Source organism: Ctenopharyngodon idella, chromosome 7 (assembly GCF_019924925.1).
Source record: "Ctenopharyngodon idella isolate HZGC_01 chromosome 7, HZGC01, whole genome shotgun sequence".
Lineage (NCBI taxonomy): Eukaryota > Metazoa > Chordata > Actinopteri > Cypriniformes > Xenocyprididae > Ctenopharyngodon > Ctenopharyngodon idella.
The window spans coordinates 25,454,561-25,478,405 of NC_067226.1; the positions used below are offsets into that span (position 1 = coordinate 25,454,561).

The 23,845-nt window shown below is 35.2% G+C and overlaps 1 protein-coding gene across 3 annotated transcripts in view; it reads left to right on the forward strand.

The window, feature by feature from the left end:
• Positions 1–23,845, forward strand: part of dock11 (dedicator of cytokinesis 11) — a 99,451-nt gene that overhangs the window by 64,695 nt on the left and 10,911 nt on the right. For all 3 annotated transcript variants that reach the window (XM_051899080.1, XM_051899081.1, XM_051899082.1), the window contains 11 exons: positions 174–356; positions 3,121–3,234; positions 4,406–4,621; positions 9,755–9,812; positions 12,490–12,596; positions 12,743–12,865; positions 16,402–16,515; positions 17,251–17,397; positions 17,696–17,906; positions 20,735–20,925; positions 23,050–23,147. In XM_051899080.1, the coding sequence (XP_051755040.1) occupies positions 174–356; positions 3,121–3,234; positions 4,406–4,621; positions 9,755–9,812; positions 12,490–12,596; positions 12,743–12,865; positions 16,402–16,515; positions 17,251–17,397; positions 17,696–17,906; positions 20,735–20,925; positions 23,050–23,147 (1,562 nt within the window). The remainder of the gene's footprint in view (positions 1–173; positions 357–3,120; positions 3,235–4,405; positions 4,622–9,754; positions 9,813–12,489; positions 12,597–12,742; positions 12,866–16,401; positions 16,516–17,250; positions 17,398–17,695; positions 17,907–20,734; positions 20,926–23,049; positions 23,148–23,845) is intronic.

The following is a 23,845-nucleotide window of genomic DNA, read 5'->3' on the forward strand; positions in this document are numbered from 1 at the left end:
TGATGCAAAATATGACTTTGAATAATCAATGACAGAAATGTTTATTTTGAGTGAAGTTTTAAATAATGACCACAATCTTTAAGTACAACAACATGAGATGTTTTCGAGATGTTTTCAAGATGTTCCAGAATTTGAACATTGATGTGTTTGTGTCTTGATTATGTGTATTTTAGTTCCAGGTTCCCCTTTTCAAGGGCCGCGTAACGCTGTGCGGTTCGCTGTGTTACGAAGTCTTGAAGTGCTGTATGTCTAAATTAAGTGTCCTACGTGGGGAGGCATCTGCCCTTCTTTACCTGCTCATGAAGAACAATTTTGAGTACACCAAGAGGAAAAGCTTCCTGCGCATGCACTTACAGGTATATAATGACAATTTCAGGCAGCTGTGCACACATCACCATCTGACTAGTAACCAAACTAATCTAAGAAGACTAATTTCCGGTCACTGGGCTTGTCTTTGTTTTGTTTGATTTTTTATTTTCCAAGTGTAACACACACAAGCCCATTACGAGTCCTAACTATGTATTTTACTTGGAAAGCAATTGTGCTCACCAAATCTCATGACCGTTCACATCATTCTTTTCTTTGTTTATACTGGAAATTGTGAATCCCATCTTTACTGTATGTTAGCACATGTCTTGGCAGATCATTTTAATCTTTAAGCAGTCAACTCTTACACAATACCTTGCGGTAAAAGATTATTTGTATGTGGGGGAGGTGTTTTGTGTAACACAGAGGAGTACTTTAACCTAATGCATAAAATATCTAGTGGTTACTGCATGGTTGGACATTTAAAGGGGTGATTCATGAACTTTCACCACTGGGTCCTTGAGTAAGACACTTAAAATGGCGGTTGCAAGATCCTAAGTCATTAACTGTTTTTGCTGCAAAACTTTACCAACATTTTAAGTGAAAAAAATAAATTATTGCATGTTATTGTCCATTTAACTCTAGGCTGCTTTAGGGTGATTGACATAAGTACATTATCAATACAAAATCATAAATTGATGCACCTCTTGATGGAAATAAATGTTGTTGTGATGTTATTTCCATCAAGAGGTGCATCAATTTTCTTACAAAGGGTAAAGTTATAGTCGTATTAACATTAAGATGACATATATCATAAGTGGTATATCATAAGTCGAGTGTGTAGGTTTTCTAATTAGCCACTTCTGAGATATTTTCTGCATCCCAATTCGCCTACTTATACTATGAGCTAAAAGTATGTACTCTTTTTGTGAAGAAAAAGTACATACTTTTAAGTGTGTAGCAGAACGATTGGCAAGTTTTGGGACATCAAGTGTATCTTTAATGAACCGCTCTCTCACTTAGTTTTGTGCATCCTGTCACCATTTAAACTGCCCTGTCAATCATCTTGTCACAGTTAACATCCTTCATATTTCATTTAATAAAAATTTCTACTGTATTGAAGAGAAATGTAGGGTAACGCTTTATTTTTACAGTGTCCTTGTTACACGTTACACGTTAAGCTTAGATGTGATGTCACGAAACATTTCTGTGTACCTAAAACTACTTGAGACATTCTGAATGTCTTGTAATGTGCTCTTACCAAAAGCATAAAAGGTGCTTAAGCATGCTATACAGTCATTATAGTGTAATAAAACTTCATGGTGCCAGTTAGACAGGTCAAGCCACATTCACTTGTTGTTTTCTTCAGCTGAATTCCACTCTCTCACACATGCCTTAAGGCAGCTGCACTATTTAAACTCAATGTTAATGATACTTTTTTATTTATGCTATACATTTCAACTTTATCCTCATTAATGATGAATAATGAAAACAGGTTCTCATTTGTTAGCATCTTTTGCATTCACAATGAATTCACAATGCTTTAGACCTATCTACAAAGTACTGTTTTTTTGGTTACACTTTCACTCTGTGAATACACAAACTCACACACACAGACGTATATATAGTATAGTATATATAGTATGTAAATATACATGTACATTACCAGACAAAAGTTTGGAAACATTACTATTTTTCATGTTTTTGAACAAAGTCTCTTATGCTCATTAAGGCTGCATTTATTTCATAATAAATACAGAAAAAAAAAATAATATTGTGAAATATTATTACAATTTAAAATTATGGTTTTCTATTTTAATATACTTTAAAATATAATTTATTTCTGTGATGCAAATTTGAATTTTCAGCATCATTACTCCAGTCTTCAGTGTCAAATGATCCTTCAGAAATCATTGTAATATGCTGATTTATTATCAATGTTGGAAACAGTTGTGCTGCTTAATATTATTTTATAACCTGTGATATTTTTTCAGGATTCTTTGAATAAAAAGTTAAAAAATATCAGCATTTATTTAAAATAGAAAACTTTTGTAACAATATACACTACCGTTCAAAAATTTGGGGTCAGTAATTTTTTTCTTTCTTTTTTTTGGAAGAAATTAATACTTTTATTCAGCACGAATGTGTTAAATTGATAAAAAGTGATAGTAAAGATTTATATTGTTAGAAAAGATTTATATTTTGAATAAATGCTGTTCTTTTTAACCTTTTATTCATCAATGAATCCTGAAAAAAGTATCACAGGTTCCAAAAAAATATTAAGCAACACAACTGTTTTCAACATTGATAATAACTGAGTATCAAATCAGCATATTAGAATGATTTCTGAAGGATCATGTGACACTGAAGACTGGAGTAATGATGCTGAAAATTCAGCTTTGCATCACAGAAATAAATTATATTTTAAAGTATATTAAAATAGAAAACCATAATTTTAAATTTCACAATATTATTGTTTTTTCTGTATTTATTATTAAATAAATGCAGCCTTAATGAGCATAAGAGACTTCGTTCAAAAATATTAAAAATAGTAATGTTTTCAAACTTTTGACTGGTAGTGTATGTAAATGGTTTCTTTCATTAATTTAAAACATATGTATGTATATATACATGTGTGTGTGCGTGCGTGTCACTTTTCATTAATCTAAAACATAATTTCGTTCATATTTTTTGAAAGTCTGAGCCAGGCACAATGGTAAAGCAATCCCTGAGACATGTGCCTTTTTTGGGTGACCCAGGAATGTTTCTAAAATATTGCATTGATATTTTGTCTGTTTCCTTTCTGACTATTAGATCATCATCGCTGTGAGCCAGCTTATTGCTGATGTGGCAGTAACCGGCAGCTCACGTTTCCAGGAGTCACTGTCCATCATCAACAACTTTGCCAACAGTGATAAAGTCATGAAGGTAAGGTAGAGTTTGCAAACTGTAATCATTTGTCAAACTACTTCATCAATTATTTTCATTAAGGGGCCGCTCACATGTGCTTCATTTGCGGGTGGGACAGGTGGGACATGTCCCCAACACTTTTTGATACCCATTGAAATCAAAGTATCTCCAGTCTACGGAGCCCCGAAAGGGTGATGAAAAAGAAAAATGAGATGAGAGGAAAAATTATATGTTAATCATTTTGCATTCTCTAGCAAATATATTGCGTTCCCCTGAGAAACTTTGCGTTTGCTTGTGTTCCTCGGGGGAATGCAAAGTTTTTGTGAGCGAACGCACCGTTGCTAGAGAGGAATGCAAAACTTTCTGTGAACACAAGGGCATTGAAATATATTTTTTCCTCCCATCTCATATTATTTCCCACTACCATGTCCATTTAGGGGCTCCGTACCAGTCCATCATTCTTCAGAATTTAATTTATATATGTAACATGAAACACATTTGTACTGTACATCAGGGACCTGATGTATAAACCTTGGCATAAACCTTGTCACCTTGTCATTTATCTGTATACATAAAAAAAACAACAACATGAACATGTGCGTGCCACCTGCACACTGACTGACTTTGCATACTCCCTCTTTTACTGTTGTGATCAAAGTGATGAATTAAAGAGAATACTGTAAATTTACACATAAAAAGAATGGAGTTGATCAAAAAAATTTACATTAATTATCCAGAAGTTAAAAAATTGTATTAATTTAAGCAGTAAATAGAAATATCAGCCACTTTTGTAACACTTTTTTCTGACATGATTCATTTTAATGTTTTAATGACAGCGAGGATTGCTTGGTTGTGATAATTCCGCTTTGAATTGTGTTCTAAAACCAGAAATCACATTCTGTGGATACTTAATATTTTTTAAATAATAACAAAAAAAAAAAAATTCAAAACACTAAAATGCAGTGGAAGAGAAAATGTGTTTTTGAGATATGTTTTCGAAAGTTCAGCTTAGATCAAAGCATGCGGTCTACATGGCATTAAACGCGAGTCATTCATGTGAGACACAGAAAAAGTCACAAGACATGTGACATGTGAACAGCCCATAACACTTACAATAATAATCAGTTCACCAAAATGGCAAGTATTCTTGCTTCGGTTTTTAAAATATGAAATCTATATGTCTCCCTAGACCACAACGTTTCCATCTGAAGTGAAGGGTTTGACGATGAGAATTCGTACGGTTTTGATGGCCACCGCTCAGATGCGTGAGCACGAAAAAGACCCAGAAATGCTGCTTGACCTGCAGTACAGTCTCGCCAAATCATACGCCAGCACCCCGGAGCTCAGGCGGACCTGGCTGGACAGCATGGCACGAGCACACAGTAAGAATGGGGACTTTTCTGAGGTATGTTAATTTAAACACTTGTTGTTTTGCTGGTACAGGTGCACTGGAAAGTTTCCATGTGCATATTAAATTTGTTTTGGCTTCAACACATTGTACATGGATTGAATTAGTCAAATGTCAATCATGTCATCTGTTGGCCAATTTTAAGCCACACCCTGAAGCTGTAAGCATACACTGAATTATGGCAGATCATATCACCTGTATTTCAGTGGAAATTTCAGAGGAAATGCACACAATGTTTGCTTTTAAAATGGTTATAATAATGTCATCCGTTGTTCCATCAATCTGATTAGCAATAAATTTGCATCACCAAAACAATGTATTTTTTTAGGCATCTGGACTGTGAGAGTAGAAATAGAGAATACATTTATGTTTGTATATAGGTCATTTTTCTATTACTTTCTCTGATTAATCCATAAATTATTATTATTATTGTTATTTAAAAGTTTTGAGGTGCATCTTTAATGTAAAGATTTTTTAAAGTGCCCCATAATGCTATTTTAACGGTTCCTAATTTTGTTTTGGTGGTCTCCTACAATAGATTTACATGCATCCAAGGACAAAAAACACTTTAACCCCTTAGCATTCCTGTAACATTTGCCTAAAATGCCTAAAAAAAGCATACCCAAAGTAAATTGCATGCTGTTCTTGAACCATTTGGAGTATATGCATGGTTTTGGTCTCTTTTGAAAGGTATGTGTACCGCAGACGGTACAGTGGAATGCTAACAGGTTTAAGGGTTAGTTCACTCAAAAATGAAAATTCTGTCATTAATTACTCACCCTCATGTCGTTCCACACCTGTAAGACCTTTGTTTATCTTTGGAACACAAATTAAGATATGTCTGATAAAATCCGATGGCTCAGTGAGGCCTCCATTGCCAGCAAGACAATTAACACTTTGAATGCCCAGAAAGCTACTAAAGACATATTTAAAACAGTTCATGTGACTACAGTGGTTCAATCTTAATGTTATGAAGCGACGAGAATACTTTTTCTGCGGCAAAAAACAAAATAATGACTTTATTCAACAATATCTAGTGATGGACGATCTCAAAACTCTGCTTCTTGAAGCTTTGAACCTTTACGAATCTTTTGTTTCGAATCAGTGGTTCGGAGCGTGTATCAAACTGCCAAAGTCACTCCCCCAGTGGTGAACCATTGAAATTTCAAAACACTTATGATGTAATGAAGCCTCGTTTACTGAAATCACGTGACTTTGGCAGTTTGATACACGCTCCGAACTAGAGGTCAACCGATATATCGGGCCGATATTTGTCTTTTTTTAATATATCGGCATCGATATCCGTGTTTAGTAGCGCCGATTTAAAGCCAGGCACGTCCTCGGGCAGCCCTGTGTTATTGGTGCGGTGGAATGTGCTGCTGCCACCGCATGTGAATTGAAACTTTTGGAAGATTCAACAACAGTCCTGGGAGATAAAGGTAGCCTAAGGCTTAAATTCTGATATTTCAAAGTCCTATGGCCATATATTTACTATATATTACTAATAAACTATGAAGTGTTGCTTCACTTAGTGAAAGAAACAACGGATAGCATAGAACCGTCGGGAACTGGCATAATGCTACAGCTGGTTGAAGGTTCGCTTTCTTGTAGTTAACTTTAAGGACTGTAGTCCAAAACTACCAGCAGCTTGCTTGCTAACATATTAGCCCCAATGTTATAAGTTCTGTTTTATTTTGGAGAATTTCACTCTGTGCTTGGGGTGGAGAAGGCGGCAGCTCTCACAAACACTGCAGCGTGATTGAGGGCTACGTTACTCCGACAAATATTGTCAATATTAAGAGGATTTGGCATTTCCAATTAATGTAAGCCTGTTACATTCTTCTAGTCTATTATTATTACTATTAGGTAAGCTACTTTTATTATTAAATTAATATTATAATAAATTTGCCCCGCAATAATTTCACAGCGCATCACTGCATAACTGACGTGCTGTGAGGATAATAAAAGATTAGGCTATCAGCTCCTCTTTGAAAATGTTTTAAACATTTTTTAGGTCTATTATACAATGAATTAGACCTATAATTAAAATTATTAACAGTCTATAATATTTCCTAACACTGCAGTCATAAATGAAAATTAAGAGCAGCTTTAGGCTACTTCACCAACTTTAAAAACAAAACAAAAAAACAAGCTGTTTAACACGAAATACTATTCTTCCCATTTTTTTCACTATATGTACGGGCAACAAGAGAAATAATGGAATAAATTAAGACAGTTATATACCGTTATCAGCATATTATGTTGAAATTCGTCTCTGAGAGAAAATGCTCCATTAATGCAGCGTCAGGCAGCTCCGTCACTTTTACTTTTCACTTTGAATACTGACCGAGAAAGTTTGCACGTTGCTTCTTGTGTGATATCCATTGGCTCCCCTTCTTGGTTGAACCTTCCTTCGGGGGGCCTCGGACTTTCGGCCCGCGGATTTGCGCTACGCCACTGCGCAGAAGTGTATGACATTTGTTCGGAAGCATGATTTGATGCAGATAATAGCCGGGTTTCCATCCAACTTTGCATTAATGAAAATTCAGCTCAAAAATATGAGCATCTGCGTGTATTTCCATCATCTGTGTAATGCGAATAAAAATGGACATCAGCCTAATAAAGTGATGTGTTCCGACCAATGACTATATATATATATATATATATATATATATATATATATAATGTCGCACAGTTATTATCCTCATTAAACCTGTCTAGCGTTAACCGTCAAGAATGTCAGAAATCACTAAGAGTTTAGCACTGTCCTTGCATACAAGGCTGTGCAACATGACAAAGTTTTGAATTGATTTTTATTTATAAAGTTGTATTTATTTTATTTAAATGTATATTTAAGTTTACATTTATGTTCCAACAAACTTGAAAAATTCAGCTTGATAAATGCTCTAAAACTTTTATGTAAATCAAGTCAGTGTTCAATAAATGATGTTAAGTTTAGAAATGTTGTGCATCCACTTATTATTAGTGTGACATTTTAGCATGCAAATGAAGGGGAAAACTTCAAGATATCGGCCCTAAAAATCGGCAGCACATATCGGCCATCGGCTGACCCTGACCTCTAAACATCGGCATCGGTTATAGAAAAACCCATATCGGTCGATCTGATCAATGACACTGTCTCACAGTTACAGTTTTTATTTTGTACCCTGAGATATAGGAACAGGCTTCCATAGAGAATTAAACATTATTCAGCTGTCAAAAGCTCCTTTTTTAAGTTTGTCTATACCAGTGCTAGTTGTTTTTAAACCATCAGCTGCTGTTTTTTTATGTTAACGTCTTTTCTGATTAAGCAAGTGATAAATTTAACATTTCATTTAATATTTTACTTTTATAGAAATCATTGAACAAATCTATTACAGTGTTATTTTAGTTTTTTATTTTAGTTTTTTTATATATTGAAAAAGCTTTTGTTTGTTTTTTTGGTTTCATGATAATTTTACTTAATTTTTAGTAATTTCGTTATGTGCTTTTGTCATTTTATTATTATTATATTGCTATTTAGGTTTATTTTATTTTTATTTCAGTTTTAGTTTGTTTTATTTATTTCCAGTTAATAAGTTTAGTGCTTCAACTTAAATTTATTTTGGTTTATTGCCAAGGCAAGGTTTTTCAATTAATTTTTGTATATTATTTTATTTCTGCTATATTTCAATTAACAAAAATATTTTTTAAATTAGTTTTAGATAACGATAATAACCCTGGTCATTTGTAGGAAAATGTATTTTATTTAAAATTTCTTTACTTTAAAGTTTGAAATTTTTTCTAACTTTAGGTCTATTGACCTTCTTACAGGCAGACTGTTACAAATATATTTTGTCAGACTTTTCTACTTTATTGGGCAATATGCACATGCATCTATTATTTTTACCTTTTCCCATTGTTGTGTTGGACCTCCTGTTTGGGGAAGTCTTTGAACAAAAACTAAAAACTGTAGATCAGTTGTATTTTATATGACAGGTCGTCCTCTGGAAACCACCTCCCAGTGGTATAACGTTCAGGTTAACCTTTAAACAATCAAGAGCACCTGTAATAGCACCTGTCACTCCATTTCCCTGACTGAACAACACCGATCAAGCCTCAGTCATTTAACAATAGTTCTCAAGAGACTTTCAGTGCTGTTTACTTGTTATGTTTACTTAGTCATGAATTATTTAATAATTTGGTTTAATCTATTTTGTATATGTTTAGGTTAGCAGCAGTGTTTGATTCTTCCTATAAATATATCCCCCACAAACTGAAAAACAGGAACTGAATTGTATCAAAGGTCATTTTCTTGGCAAGCGTTCTCTTATGCTTCTTTTACACATACAGGGAATACATCCAAGAATGGAAAAGATTATGTAACAATAGTGCCTTCTGCAGTGGATGGCCTAAACCATATAAATACAATGGATATGTGGTTAAATATGTTTACTACATAGAATATGTATTTTAAAGACCTAATTTTGTACTGAACACAATTTATTGCTTTTTGAATGCTTTCTGGATGGTATAGTAAAATCCAAAGCTGTGAATTTAACTTACCCGGAAAATTGTAATATTGCATAAAACATCTGCAAATAAAGCAGTGTTTCCATCCCATGTGTTCAAGAGAACAAAATAGTCACTTCTAAGGAAAAAATGCCAACAAACATCTGTAATAAAAATAAAAGTTGCTGGCAATCGGGGAATAAATTGTGGCTCTTTTTTTCTACATCATGAATTACTTGTGTCTCAGAGCTTGCAGACCAAACACAATAAACGCTGTCATGTTATCTTGCTTTCGGATGCTGATGTTTGTGAACGCAATCATGTGAGATACATCTGGGAGGAAATTGAACCAAATCATTCTGATGACAGACTCAGGCATTTCAGAATAAATAAAACAACATCTGAGATACTGTGCGATGAAATTGGTCCACTGGTTAGTCCTGTTATTCAATCACATCCACTGTTGAGTTTTTTTTGTTGATTTATTTTTGGTAAATGTGTTTCTATCGTAGCAGAAAAATAGGTGGGTGGAAACAGAGATTGATGAGCTTAAGTTTTGTTCATTATGTATGAGATTTGTTTTCTTAGTTCTGTGAACCTTATTTTCTCTGGTATTTCTCTGCTCTTGTTTTTTCACAGGCTGCTATGTGTAATGTTCATGTTGCTGCATTGGTGGCAGAGTATTTGCACAGGAAAAGTAAGTTTGCAAAGGTTTCTTTACTTTCAACAAAGGTTTCATGCTCATTTGTTTGGATCATGTCCTTAAATTACAGTGTCCTGAAAAAAAATGATCCATTACTTTATTTTACACTGATTGCTGAGACAAAATCAGAATGTTACACAATGTTACTTTCATTCTCACCTACTGTAATTTTTCATTTATAAATGGACAACACAAAAACAATAAATACCTGTGGCTCATGTAATTTCCCTCATTTCCCCATGCAAATAAGGCACCTGCTTGGACAAACACTCTCCTGTCTTAGTCCAAATTTGTGGTGCACAATGCAAATGGCAATGCAAAGTTTCAAATAGTGCGTCTCGAGTAGTGGAGCTATTGTGGATAGCATAGTAAACCTGTTTTTTTTTTTCTCTTCCTTTTGATTTTAAACATTAAATTGCAGTATTTAAAAAACTATGTTTTTTTTGCCAATTAAGTAGTAAATGTATTTCATTAACTGCTAGCAATTCAGAGTTTTCTCCCCTTGCAAAACTAAAAGAATGTTGCCGGTTCCACAAATTTGCATCCCTAGAAACCAAAGATAAAAATGTCATTGTTCAAAGACTGCTGTATGTTTCTCAGAAGTCATGTGTTGGCAACTGTGATGCAGTTATTTTGTAATGTTAAATATTGCACTAGGTTATGTACAGTGGTTCCAAATTTTATATGTACACTTAAGACAAAAAGCATGATAAGATAAAAATGTGTGAATGTCATCAAACAAGTGGCATTCGTTAAGAAACATAAGCACACTTTTCAAGCAAACAATTCACAATAAGAAGTTGATAACACTTTACAGTAAGGTTCATTAGTTAAACATTAGTTAATGTATTAGCTAACATGAACTAACCATGAGCAATACATTTGTTACTGTATTTACTAATCTTCATTAACGTTAGTTCATAAAAATACAGTTGTTCATTGTTTGTTCATGTTAGTTCACAGTGCATTAACTAATGTTAACAAGATTTTAATAATGTATTAGTAAATGTTGAAATGAACATTAACAAAGATTAAAAAATGCTGTATAAGTGCAGTTCATTATTAGTTCATGTTAACTAATGTAGTTAAATAATGTTAACTAATGAACCTTATTGTAAAGTGTTACCATTAGGTTTACTGTAATTGATAAACTAATAGATACATTGTAGGGCTTTTCACGTTCTAAATCCCGGGTAAACAGATTCATGTTTCACAATGCTCATAATTTACCAAGGGTTAATAATTAATCCTGAGTATTCATAAGCTGTAACACTGTACATTCATAAACCCTGGATCATTTTTATTTACATACAGTATATGCCGTGTCAGTGTCAGTGTCAGTGATTGGACGAATGCCGCACACATATCTGTTTACATAAAAGCTCTAGCATTGCGCATCCTCATATTACACATTGCCAACTATATACTATCAAGTTTTTTTCTGAATGGACTTTTCAGACTATAAAGGCAAGGATGAAACGGTTTCTTCTTCAATTCACACATTTTCTGTCACCATTTGACATTTCCCCCTTCAAACGCTGAAATATGATTGTTCATATACAATGTGCCGACTGTCAAAAGCATGCGAATATGAGGCATGCGATTGGTAAGCTAAGCATCTAGCCGTAACATTCTAACACTGCTTCATTTCATACTGTACACATTTAGCACCTCACAAAAGTGGCTCTAATCCTGCTCTGGAGCAGGGTTTCATAACCCTGGGGAAAAAAATGGTGCTAAACCCGCTTCTGAATTACAAGTGTGAAACGTTCCTTTACCAGGGGTTAAAACAAAGTCCCTTTAAAGGGATAGTTCACCCAAAAATAAAAATTCTGTCATCATTTACTCCCCCTTAAGTAGTTCCAAACCTGTATGAATTTCTTTGTTCTGCTGGACACAAAAGAAGATATTTAGAAGAAAGTCAGTAACCAAACAGATCTTGCCTCTTTACTACCATAGTATTTATTTTTCCTACTATGGTAGTAAATGGGGGGCGAGGTCTGTTTGGTTACTTACATTCTTCCAAATATCTTATATCACAAATCAGATAAGTCATTTCACTCGGCGGTCATCTTTGAAATGCCTCTTGGGCATGCAAGTGCAGCTCCTATCTCTTTGAATGGGAAATCATCAAATTCTCCAAAACCATTCGCCAAGCTTACGATTACATTTCATAGTTAAAATCACCAATGAAATCTGACAACAACTGTCTCATATATTTTGTTTCTAAACACTTGAATCATGACAAAAAACTGCATTTTTCAGGCTGGACCAAGCTTATGCACATGTGCATTGGCTCTTTTATTTAGGGGGACTAATGCTGCCTTCACGTGCTATAGGAAATTTGATAATTCCCACTTCTGAAGTCGTGATTACGATTATCGTATTCAAGTTTCGACATAAGAGGGTATCCATGTGCAATTTTTTACCTAGGAACCTCGTATTTACGATAATTCTGAGAGCATGTGAAGGCAGCATTATTCCTCCATATTGCGTATTGCAAAGCGGGGTTTAAAACAACGATAACCGCACGATAAGCGCAGTGTAAAAAAAAAACTTGTCTGTAGCTGTACTTTCTTTGATTCATATGTGCTGTAACTGTTTATATAAAGAGTTTTTGCTAATCTTTTCTTAGTATGTTGTCACATATTCTGCTCTCTTATTGTTTCAGAGTTGTTCCCGAGTGGACTGGCAGCTTTTAAGAGAATCACCCAGAACATTGATGAAGAAGGAGCTATGAAAGAAGATGTAGGGATGCAAGATGTGTACTACACTGAGGTAAACAACACTGGGGGAGATTTATCAATGCCAAAACCAGACAGATCATGGTAGCAATATCACGATTTTTAACCCTCATAAAAGACTAGTCAAGAATATGATGAACAAGTTGCATTTGTGAAATGTCAGCTGTATTTCTGTGACAGGATGTCCTGGTTGAGCAGTTGGAGGTGTGTGTTGAGAGTCTGTTAAAAGCTGAGAGGTTTGAACTCATAACACACATAGCGAGACTCATCATTCCTGTTTACGAGAAACGGCATGAGTTTGAGGTAAGAAAGAGGTTGCAATGATGCTATTCGGCTTTAGGAAATGTACTAATCTTCCTTCTACAATTGCCAGTTGCCCAACTCTTTCATTTTCCTAGAATAGTCTTTCAAAATGCTGTGACTCAATACTCAATAACTAAATTAATTGAAAGCACATGCACACACTGACTAGACATGACTAAAGGACTAGTCAAGTTGCTCAGTCAGATGTTTGTGTGGATGGCAAGGGCATTGTCAGTATGAACAGAGCCTCAATCTATTTCACTTTCACTTTTCAGTTAAATAAGGAAAAAGTATAAATAAGTATGAAAAAATCATGTTTAAGGGAAAACCCACAATATCATAGATACTTAAAGAGTTAGTTAACCCAAAAATGAAAATTCTGTCATTAATTACTCACCCTCATGTCGTTCCACACTTCGTTCATCTTCGGAACACAAATTAAGATATTTTTCATAAAATCGGATGGCTCAGTGAGGCCTGCATTGACAGCAAGATAATTATTAATTAACACTTTCAAACGCCCAGAAAGCTACTAAAGACGTATTTAAAACAGTTTGTGTGACTACAGTGGTTCAATCTTAATATTATAAAGCGACGAGAATACTTTTTGTGCACTAAAAAAAACAAAATAATGTCTTTATTCAACAATATCTAGTGATGGCCGATTTCAAAACACTGCTCCATGAAGCTTTGAAGCGTTACGAATCTTTTGTTTCGAATCAGTGGTTCGGAGCGTGTATCAAACTGCCAAAGTCACTCCCCCAGTGGTGAACCATTGAAATTTTGAAACACTTATGATGTAACGAAGCTTCATTTACTGAAATCGCATGACTTTGGCAGTTTGATATGTGCTCCGAACCACTGATTCGAAACAAAAGATTTACTTTAGTTTTAGTTAACATTAACAACACTGCATGATGGCAAGCTCAATACCCTAGAAACCATCTAGCTTTACTCTATCAACCATCATAACACCCTAGTAATGTGCCAACAATTGGTCAGAACATCATAGCAACCTCATAGCAATGCCTTGGCAAACAGTCACTTGCATTTGCATTGACAAACGCCACACATACACCACATTTTTTTTCACAAAATGTAAAAATCCTTCTCATTTGTAAAGTGAAATCATTGTGTACTTTATGCAGCCACTGTTTAGAAAGCCATTCACAAACATGGAAACTTTCCTAGAGTGCCAGCACTGTCATGAGAGGTTCAACCCTTCCAGAAGTCTATCCTTTGTTTAAACTGTTCCCTCTTCTAAAGCACAACAGACACGCATGCAAATCCTAAACTTTGAAGCACTACGACGTGGAGTTATTTACCTTCATTAACTAACAGCAAATATGTGTGTGACTTTTATTGCATTGTGTTTTATATGGTATTTCTTATGACTTAAAAGTTCTTAAATGATTGATGATGTTCTGTAATTGTTGTTAATAAATGTAAAAAAAAGTGCCCATCGATGGAATAGAGAATTGTCTAATTAATAGAAAGTATTAGTGTTGCTAGTGCCAATATTAGCCTTGATGGTATTTCATATCAGATTGTAAGCAAAACAAGTGGTATTGCCCATCTCTACGTGTCTAAATGATCTTCATGTGTTTGATACAAGCTAATCCAGCTGTAAAATCAAATATCATTATCTCCAAACCAGTGGTTGGGGGATGTTTTGCTAACAAAGGTGAGCAAATATGAAAACATGTGTTTCTTTTCTACCGTTGCCTTGTGCATATAAACTTTTAACACCTCGCTAGTCATCACTTAAACCGGTTTTAATTATTTAAGTTATTCGAAGTGTTTGTATTTAATTAGATTCTATTTCAGCCATTTGATTTTCCATATCAATTTTTTTAAATTCTGTATGAATATAGTATAAATTACCTATAAATAGGGGTGGGCGATATGGCAAAAATATCATTTCACGATTTTATCACGATTCTTCATGTTGTTTTTACTATTTTGCAAGTGACTGAGCATTACAGCCAAACTAATTTCCCTATTTTAAAAACAAAGCCTTACAAAATAACAAAATATAAAATAAAATAAAATAAAAAATGGCAGACATTTAGGCCAAAGTGGCGAAGATAAAAATCTTTGTCATTATTTTATCTTTGTTATTAAAAAAGAAGAAAAACATAGAAGAATGAAGAATGTAACCAGACAGTTGCTGGTCCACAGTGACTATGTTTTTCCTACCATGGAAGTCAATAGAGACCAGCAACTGTTTGGTTTACCCACATTCTCCAAAATATTTTATTTTGTGTTCTGCACAAGAAAGAAATTAATACAGTTTTGAAACAACATTACAGTGAGTAAATAATGACAGAATTTCCATTTTTGGGTGAACTATCCCTTTAAGGACAAGCGGCAGCATGGTTAATATTAGGCTGCTCTGTCACTTTAAAGACCTGCACGTATCTCTAATATACAGCCAAGCATCCAATTTTCTCTCAAATGTTTACTTTCACTTTAGACATAACCAACTATGTTTATGTAAACTTTGTGTGTATTTGACAGTATTAGAGCAATCGGACTCTAAAGATAACTTAGTAATCAGGCGCTGTTTGACAGGCTTTTAGTGCCTGTGCGCTTCGCGTGTACTCATTCTGGAAAATGCATGCGGCATGTCAGAACAGCGCATCAGCACACAAAAGAAAAGTTTAATTGGCAAGGCACATGAAATAATGAACTTTTGTGGATTGAAGTGTCCCGCGAATATTACTCTCTACCGCTGCGTTAAAATGTGAATGTACGTCACGTTGAACAGTATGCTGAGAAGCAGGCGCTGGAACTGCAACTGATAGAAAGCACTGTAGCACGATACTACGATATTTCTTCATAAGCAGATCGTGGAGACATTTTAATCGTCCACGATCAAAAATCGTTATATCGCACACCCCTACCTATAAATTATGTATGAATGTAGTATTATCATATCAAGAGTTTTGACACTTTTGCCAAGTCATTGCTCTAGGTGTTTGAGTAGATGGCACCACAAAGTCTGACAGGAAGATTTATTTGACTGTGTTATAGTCTGTATAGACTATGTACGTGCTGCTAATGTTTTTTTTTAGCATAAGCCAATTTACTTTACTCTGATAAAGGGCCCGTTCTGAGGAAAGCTGTTTGCAGGGAACTTCAGAATATGTACCTCTGCTCTGCTAACAAAGACATTAGCATCCTTATTAAAGTTTGCACAATTTAAAGATGACACAATTGCAGTCGTGGCCTAGTGGTTAACTCACTCATCACATCCGACTTTCCATTTCCTGCCCTTGTTCCTCATCTTTCTTGTCTTAAATCTCTTTTTTTCTGTTGATAAATGTGATAATAAATTAAAACAGTCAGTTAAATTTATTTGCATTATGCTTTTCTCATTTCATATTAAGCAATCCAAAGTTGATAGTTTCAAGCCAAAAAACTGGATAAAATAAAAACATTGACTGCATTTGTATTGCGACTTTACAGCACAGGTTTAAAAACATCAGTTTATTAAAATTACATGCTACATGCTTTCTCTCTTTCTCCGATAGAAACTGAGGAGATTGTATGACACACTGCAGCGAGCTTACACCAAAATATTAGAGGTGATGCAGTCTGGTCGACGTCTGCTCGGGACTTACTTTAGAGTCGCCTTTTATGGACAGGTGGGTTCATACCACAAATTCATGCTTGTGTAGCTTTGACTTGCTACCACTTCCCAAAATGACTTCTCTCTGTGTAAACCATTGATATTTTGTGTATCTCTTGTACAACTGATATTGTGCACATTGCAGTCTACACATTATGTTAATGAACTGACAGCTGAAATATGTTTTATCGAATTAAACAAATTTATACACTACTGTTCAAAAGTTTGGGTCGGTAATATTTTTGAAGTCTCTTATGCTCACCACGGCTGCATTTATTTGATCAAAAATACAGTAAAACCTAATATTTAGAAAAAATATTGCAGCTTAATATAAGCATTACCTATTTTAATATATTTTAAAATTGATTTATTCCTTATATGCTGATTTGCTGCTCAAGAAACATTTATTATTATTGTTTAAAACAGTCACTATTTTTGTTGAAACTTTGATGAATGTAAAGTTCAAATGAAAAGCATTTATTTAAAATAAAAAACTTTTGTTGAAAACTATGGGAAAGTATTTACTGTCACTTTTTTAAATTTAATTCATCCGTGCTGAATAAAAAATAAATAATTTTTATAATCTTACTGACCCCAAACCTTTTAACATTAATGTATGTAAACGTCATCAAAATGGATTTACTATAATAACACAGCACAGTAATACTAGAGGAGCAACATATCAATCATGCATCTAAAATTATTAAATACGAATAGACACTTCTTAATTTTTATTTTTTTTGGACTTCAGGGCTTCTTTGAAGAAGAGGATGGAAAAGAATACATCTACAAAGAGCCAAAGCTCACAAAGCTTCCCGAAATTTCCCATCGTCTTATAGGCCTCTACGGAGAAAAGTTTGGAGCAGAGAATGTCAAAATCATTCAGGACTCCAACAAAGTAAGAAGTCATACATTTTCTTTTTCACTCTACAGCTTCCTGTATTGAGATGAAATTACCATGAAGTGCTGCACATCTGAGTCATCGTACAGGAAAAAGTTGTTTATGATAAGAACAAACATTTGGAAGCACATCTAGCTTCCAGTCTTTGCATATTTTTGAGTATTTAACATTTGGAAACTGATTAAATTTTAAATGTTTTCCCTCATTGTTTCCTATTTCATAGTAAACTTTTCTTTTTTTTTTTTAAATAAAAGGAACCACATACAAACTTCTTTTTTTTTTTTTTTACCCAAAGGTTAACCAGAAAGAACTGGACCCAAAGTTGGCCTACATTCAGGTCACGTATGTCAAGCCTTACTTTGATGAGAAAGAACTGGTGGAGAGGAAGACAGACTTTGAGAAATGCCACAACATTCAGCGCTTTGTTTTTGAGACTCCATTCACACTAACAGGAAAGAAACAAGGAGGGGTTGAGGAACAGTGCAAGCGGCGGACGATACTTACCAGTAAGCTTGCAGAATGCAGACAGCTGGAAATCTGGCATTACTCCCAGTACATCATGTTTTTAAGATCGACAACATTTTTCCAACTCTTACAGTTTGCTTTTTTTAATGACTCCTATGCTATGTACACAAGGCATCCAGATTTGGTTATCACTTCAACTTTTAGTGCTTAAAGCAATGCTTTGCCACTGACAAAATGGGCTTTCAATAAAACTTGGCTGCCTATATGGTAGAAAGGCTGTTGTCTTCCCTTTTGCCAGATCAGTAGGAAAACTTCAACAACCATAATGCACATGGCATGTTGCCATCCAAGGCCACTCTTAGTCGTCAAATACCCCCTTGCTTGAAGTAGGAAATGCTCCTTAGCAAACTTGGTGTCGACATTTTTTGCTCCCGGGTGCAAGAATTCAAAGAGTAAATGTTTAGCTCGAGTCAGTTATTTCCAGTTTCCAGTGAAGGATCCAGAAGGCAGTGTTGGCAGTGGTTGCAAAGAATCGTAAATATGGAGAGGACGCTGCGAAAAAAAATCTGAAAACCATGTCTGTAGTGTCCATTTCAACCTGGATGACTACGAACACATTGTTTTAGTCTGAAAGAAACTGCTGTTCTCTCAGTTCAGCCCAACTCCCCGAAGCAAAACGCTGTCATTTAAAGAGCAGACAAAGTACAATACAATTTTCAGTGATAAACCTAGTCTTACACCGTGTCTACACCTGACGCGAGTGGCGTGACGTGATGCGTCAAAAGACAATAGAACCCATTATAATCAGTGATATTGTCTACACTGGATGCGACACGACACAAATTCCCGACAGTAAACGGATTCCCCGTTCTATTTCTGACATAGTCCAAGTGCTTTGTAATGCTTGGTTTGTCGCGTTCAGTGTAGACAGCTTTTCTGGTGTAGACACGGTGTTTAAATAACTGTTCTGTTAATAACACTCTGTCAGTCGGACTGTCTGTGGGGAGGGATACAAAAATGCGGAAGTACAATGTGTAGTTTTCATGAAAGCCCTGGAGATGTCAACAGAGTTTTGCTGGCAAATAAACAGGACTTTCTCAGTCCAGTTAACAAGGAGAAAGAGTAAACATTGTTCATTTACCACCAACACTATAACAATACAAAGCTGGTTGAAAATCGGCAAACTTATACTTATAAAATGGATAGTTCTTGTCCTTGATTCTGATTGGTTGTTGTAAATTACTCTACAAACATCATTACATCAGTATTACTTTAGCACTTAAATCCCTGTAAAATTTATGGTAAAAAAATGGCAGCTGTGGTTGCCAGAACTTTACCGTAAAAAATATGGTAGCAAAGTTTTCGGTTTTACAGGACAACACTTGGTTTACTGTCTGTTTTACAGTTCAAAACTGTATAATTTAAAGGTTTATATTGTAATAATTACATTTGATAACTGTTCATAACATAAAAATTCCATTAAATTTATGGTAAAAAACTGTATTTCATTAACTGATTTTAATTCATTTACCAACCTATTGAAGTACTAATATCTGTTTTGTTCTTTTGTAATACACTGACAACCACCAAACACCGTGGTAATGAGACGGAATGTCAATTTACGGTTTTTCACTGAAAATTATACAATGACTTGTTATTTTTCACTTCCAAAAACTGTAAATTTAATGGTATAATAAAATTACATTAAATGTACTATTAGATCTATTACAGTTATTCACTGTGTATAGTATGGAAACTTTCTGTAAACCAATTAACTGTTTTTCACCGTAGCATTTTACAGTCTTTTACCATCTATCATTTTTTACAGTGTACAGTATTATTATCATAACCGTTTGGTCACACTTTAGTTACGGGTCTATTAACTATGACTTTTGCTAACTATGACTTTTGACTTTTGTCTATTAACTATGACTTAAGGCATTAATATGTGCTTTATAAGTACTAATAAACAGCCAATATCCAAGTAATATGCAAGCTAATAAGCAACTAATTAATAGTGAGAATTGGACCCTAAAGTGTTACCATCCGTTTTAGAAAAGCAATAAGCCCCTAACAACACCCTTTAGCTGTTCTAAACTCACTACTCACATAGTGCTTTATTTAATCCTGTTGTGTACATACACAGTTCCGACATTTACAGGAGTGTACAGAACTGACGTTAATGACATAATTAAACGTGTCAGCCTTCTGAGCATAAACAAAACAGTGCCTCTGTCAGTGGTGGTTTAGTTAAAATTTAAAAACGCAAAAACGTTGCTGTCATTGCAATTTCTTAAGTGACTCTAGTTTCGTACACTCATGGAACGATAATTTAGGTCATTCACTCTCACATTTAAATGCAGGTGTCACTCCTGAAACTTTGCAGTGTGTGTGTTACCCTAATAATCATTGTTTATATGCTAGTTGCAACATCCAAGTTCATAGCCTAAAGAAAATGGCATGTATTTAATACTGTATAACATCAGTGTAAATATTTGATGGAACGAACTAAAACAGTTTTGTATGAACAATGGCAATGACATGTTCCCCATGGGCCAAAATATGCCTATCCTTCAAACTGGCACGCATTTGTGTGACAACTTTTGTGAGTGACCTATCACTTAGATAATGAGTCTTTTCAATTGGCCTCCTTACTCATTTATTGTCATGCACCAAAGAATAATGACAACAGCAGGTGCGTGACTAGCTGTGAACTCCATGACCTCGTCTGACAGTCAATCATAGATGAAATATTAGATATTCCACTATTGAATCATGATTACAATCTTTTGTTTGAGTGATGTCTTCAGGTTCAAAAGCGTATTGTTTTGCTGACTCTTGTGTGTGTGTTTGTTTTTTGTGTCTGCAGCAGCCAACACATTTCCCTATGTAAAGAAGCGCATCGAGGTAGTGGCAGAGAAGCACTTGGAGCTTAAACCGATTGATGTGGCAATAGATGAGATGAAAGAGAAGAGTACTGAACTCGCTAAGCTCTGCTCTAATCAGGAGGTTAACATGATCACGCTTCAACTCAAACTCCAAGGCTGTGTTAGTGTGCAGGTACAGACTCTGGAACTTTTTAGTCTTTATACTATTTACACTTCTATTCAAAAGTTTGTAGCACCCAAAAACCCTTGTTTTACACCTGTGTGTTTACATGATAACAGTGTATTAAGTATAAAAAAAACCCAGCTCATTATAATGCAACATGAACGTGTTGATTAAAGGTGCAGTAAGTGATTTCTGAGAAGTGTTGTTGAAAGTAGATCAGACTGAGCAGCACAACACACTTGTAGCCAATCAGCAGTAGGGGGCGTGTCCACTCATGATGGGGGAGGAGAGAAAGTGAGCAAGAGGGAGATTTGAAGAATGACTGTAGAAAGAAAGATAGCTGGGAGACATTACAAAAGAGAAAAGGTCAGAGGAATATCACTGGGAAAAGAAGGTTTATGATCAGGCCAGAGCTTTAGGAATGTTAGATAATATTAGAAAAGCTTTCCGGCACTGGAGAGACCTAAGCGGGAAGAGAGAACATTGGTTTTGCTGTTTCACAGAACCAAGATATGCTGTTGTTGTAATGTTAGCTATAGTAACAGGACAGTTTTGAGGATCATTGTTTGTCTGGAGCTTGTAAATACTCTTGTGTACTAGAGTTGTCAAAACCTATCGGTACTGAAATTTTAAAAATGTGATGCTTTGAGCGCTGTTGAGCAGATTTGTAAACACCTCTGATTGGCCATTGTGTTGACTCGCTCATCGGATATGTCTGTGATTGGCTACAATGATCAACGCACGGGAGCGTTTGAAAGCACACGTAAGTGTTTAAATTTGAAAGTGGGAGCGTTTGAAAGCAGGATGGTCCGCGATAGATGTCTGCTCCCATGTGTATCTGTGTAAGCGCTTGGTGAAGAGCGTCATTGATGACTATTTACAATGTTTTTACAGCGTTGACCATTGAAACCAATCACAGGCATATCCGATGACCCGTGAACACAGTGGCCAATCAGAGGTGTTTACGAATCTGCTCAACAGCACTCAAAGCGTCACATTTTTAAAGTATCAGTAACGACTAGGTACCGAGGTTGGTCCTTTTGACAACTCTATTGTGTACTGTATGTTCATTTTTTTTATTCTTCCTTGTCGTTCGTTTGTCATCTTCGCTTTATTTTTCGCAAAGCATTATTTTGCTTTGCTTCAGCTATGATAAAGAGACATCCACTCTTACATTCTGTGTTTGTGCATTTTGGGGGCGGAGCAATGAAGGGAGGGGAGTGTTTGTTTGGAGTGTTTCTCAAAAATTGCTTACTGCACCTTTAAGATGACAGAATGCAAATGAAGTTAATTACATGAAAAACAAAATTGCCCTGTAAAAGTAACAAACGTTTTTGCATTTTTGACCCATAATTCTAATATGAACACTTAATAATATCAGAATTAGGACTGCCCTCGACTAAAGATTTTTCTGGTCGACTAGTAGTCGTTCATTTTAAGCGATTAGTCGACTAATCGCACGTTTATCAATAAACCATATAAATCATAATAAAGTGCTTTTAATGTCTACATAGCCTAATCAGTGCACCGGCAGAAGTAATGATTATGAATGCATCGGGAAAAACAGCAAGGAAGTTGCTTTAACATTTTAATAATAAATTGATAACTTAGTGTTTTCTGTATTTTCGGCTGCAGTGATGAAGTTGGCGATGCTGACTCGTCATCTCCTCAGTAGTGGATGCGCCTCTGCACATTTCATATGTATTACATAACCTGAGAATATTTGTTTTCCATTTAAATTGGTTCAAGTAGACATTTCGATTTCTATAGATATGTTTTTCATGTATGTGAGGCAAGTTTACATGGAGTTACAGTTTTCAAGTTCACAGAGAGAGACGGCAGAAAGCGCACCCCGTTTGCTTTCATTATTTTACAAAAGCACAACGTTTTGTTGTTATTTTGTATGCACACAAATAAAAGTAGACTCTTCATAGATTTAAAAGATATATTACTTTTATCTGTATGACCAAAAATGACGTAGTATTTTAAGTGCAAGTGATCGCACCGGCGCCTCCATGTTGGCTGTCATGCAGTAAGTGCACTACTATTCAGCTTTCACACTGCACAAATGGCTGTTCATTGATAATGGTTTATTGCGCAATCATGAATCTAATACCATTTTTGGGTTTATAGGTGAACGCTGGACCGATGGCCTATGCCCGAGCTTTCCTGGATGAATCCAAATCAGGTCAATCCAATAAGAAAGTCAAGGAGCTCAAAGAAATATTCAGGTATGCTGTATTACCTTTGCCTTTGTTGAACTTAGAAAGGGAAAAGATAACTGTGGGAACATAACAATGAAAAGGCATGGTTTCATAAGAAGAACCTAAAACAACAGTTACAAGGAAATTGGCCAACACCAAGGCCCTGTTGACACCTGGATCTAAGATGCTTTTTGTAGATAAGGGAGATACATTTCCGTTTCTCTTTTGTCCACTTTTGACCACTACTGTCCTGATTTCTTGGAGGGGAGGGTCTATGGCCAGGTAAATTAATGGGCTTTTTCAGATCTTACGATCTACTGGATGAAATAAGCTTGCACAATTTACATATGAATGCGAAAGGAGGCGAACAAAAAAACATTAGTTTTTTATTTTTTATGTTGAAACAGCATTAGTTGTTTCAACAGTAGTGTTCTTTTCTGCTCTGATAGCCGCAAGAACATGTCAAACTTAGGTCTTCAGCGAACAAAGTTTAAAATCCATCCTATAATGTTTACTCCTTAAGTCAGTAGGCGGAGAGCAGGTGGTCTTTTGTGGCTGTTCGAACACATTTGACCACATGAGTGTTTCCACTACAAAAGCAATCCAGTCGAATGTGTTTTCAACTACCTCTGGAAGTGGTCGAAAGTGGACAAGCTCAAAACATTTTAGACCTGGTTTACACCTGAATTTAGCATCGTCCACTCGTGATTGTATTGACGAAAACG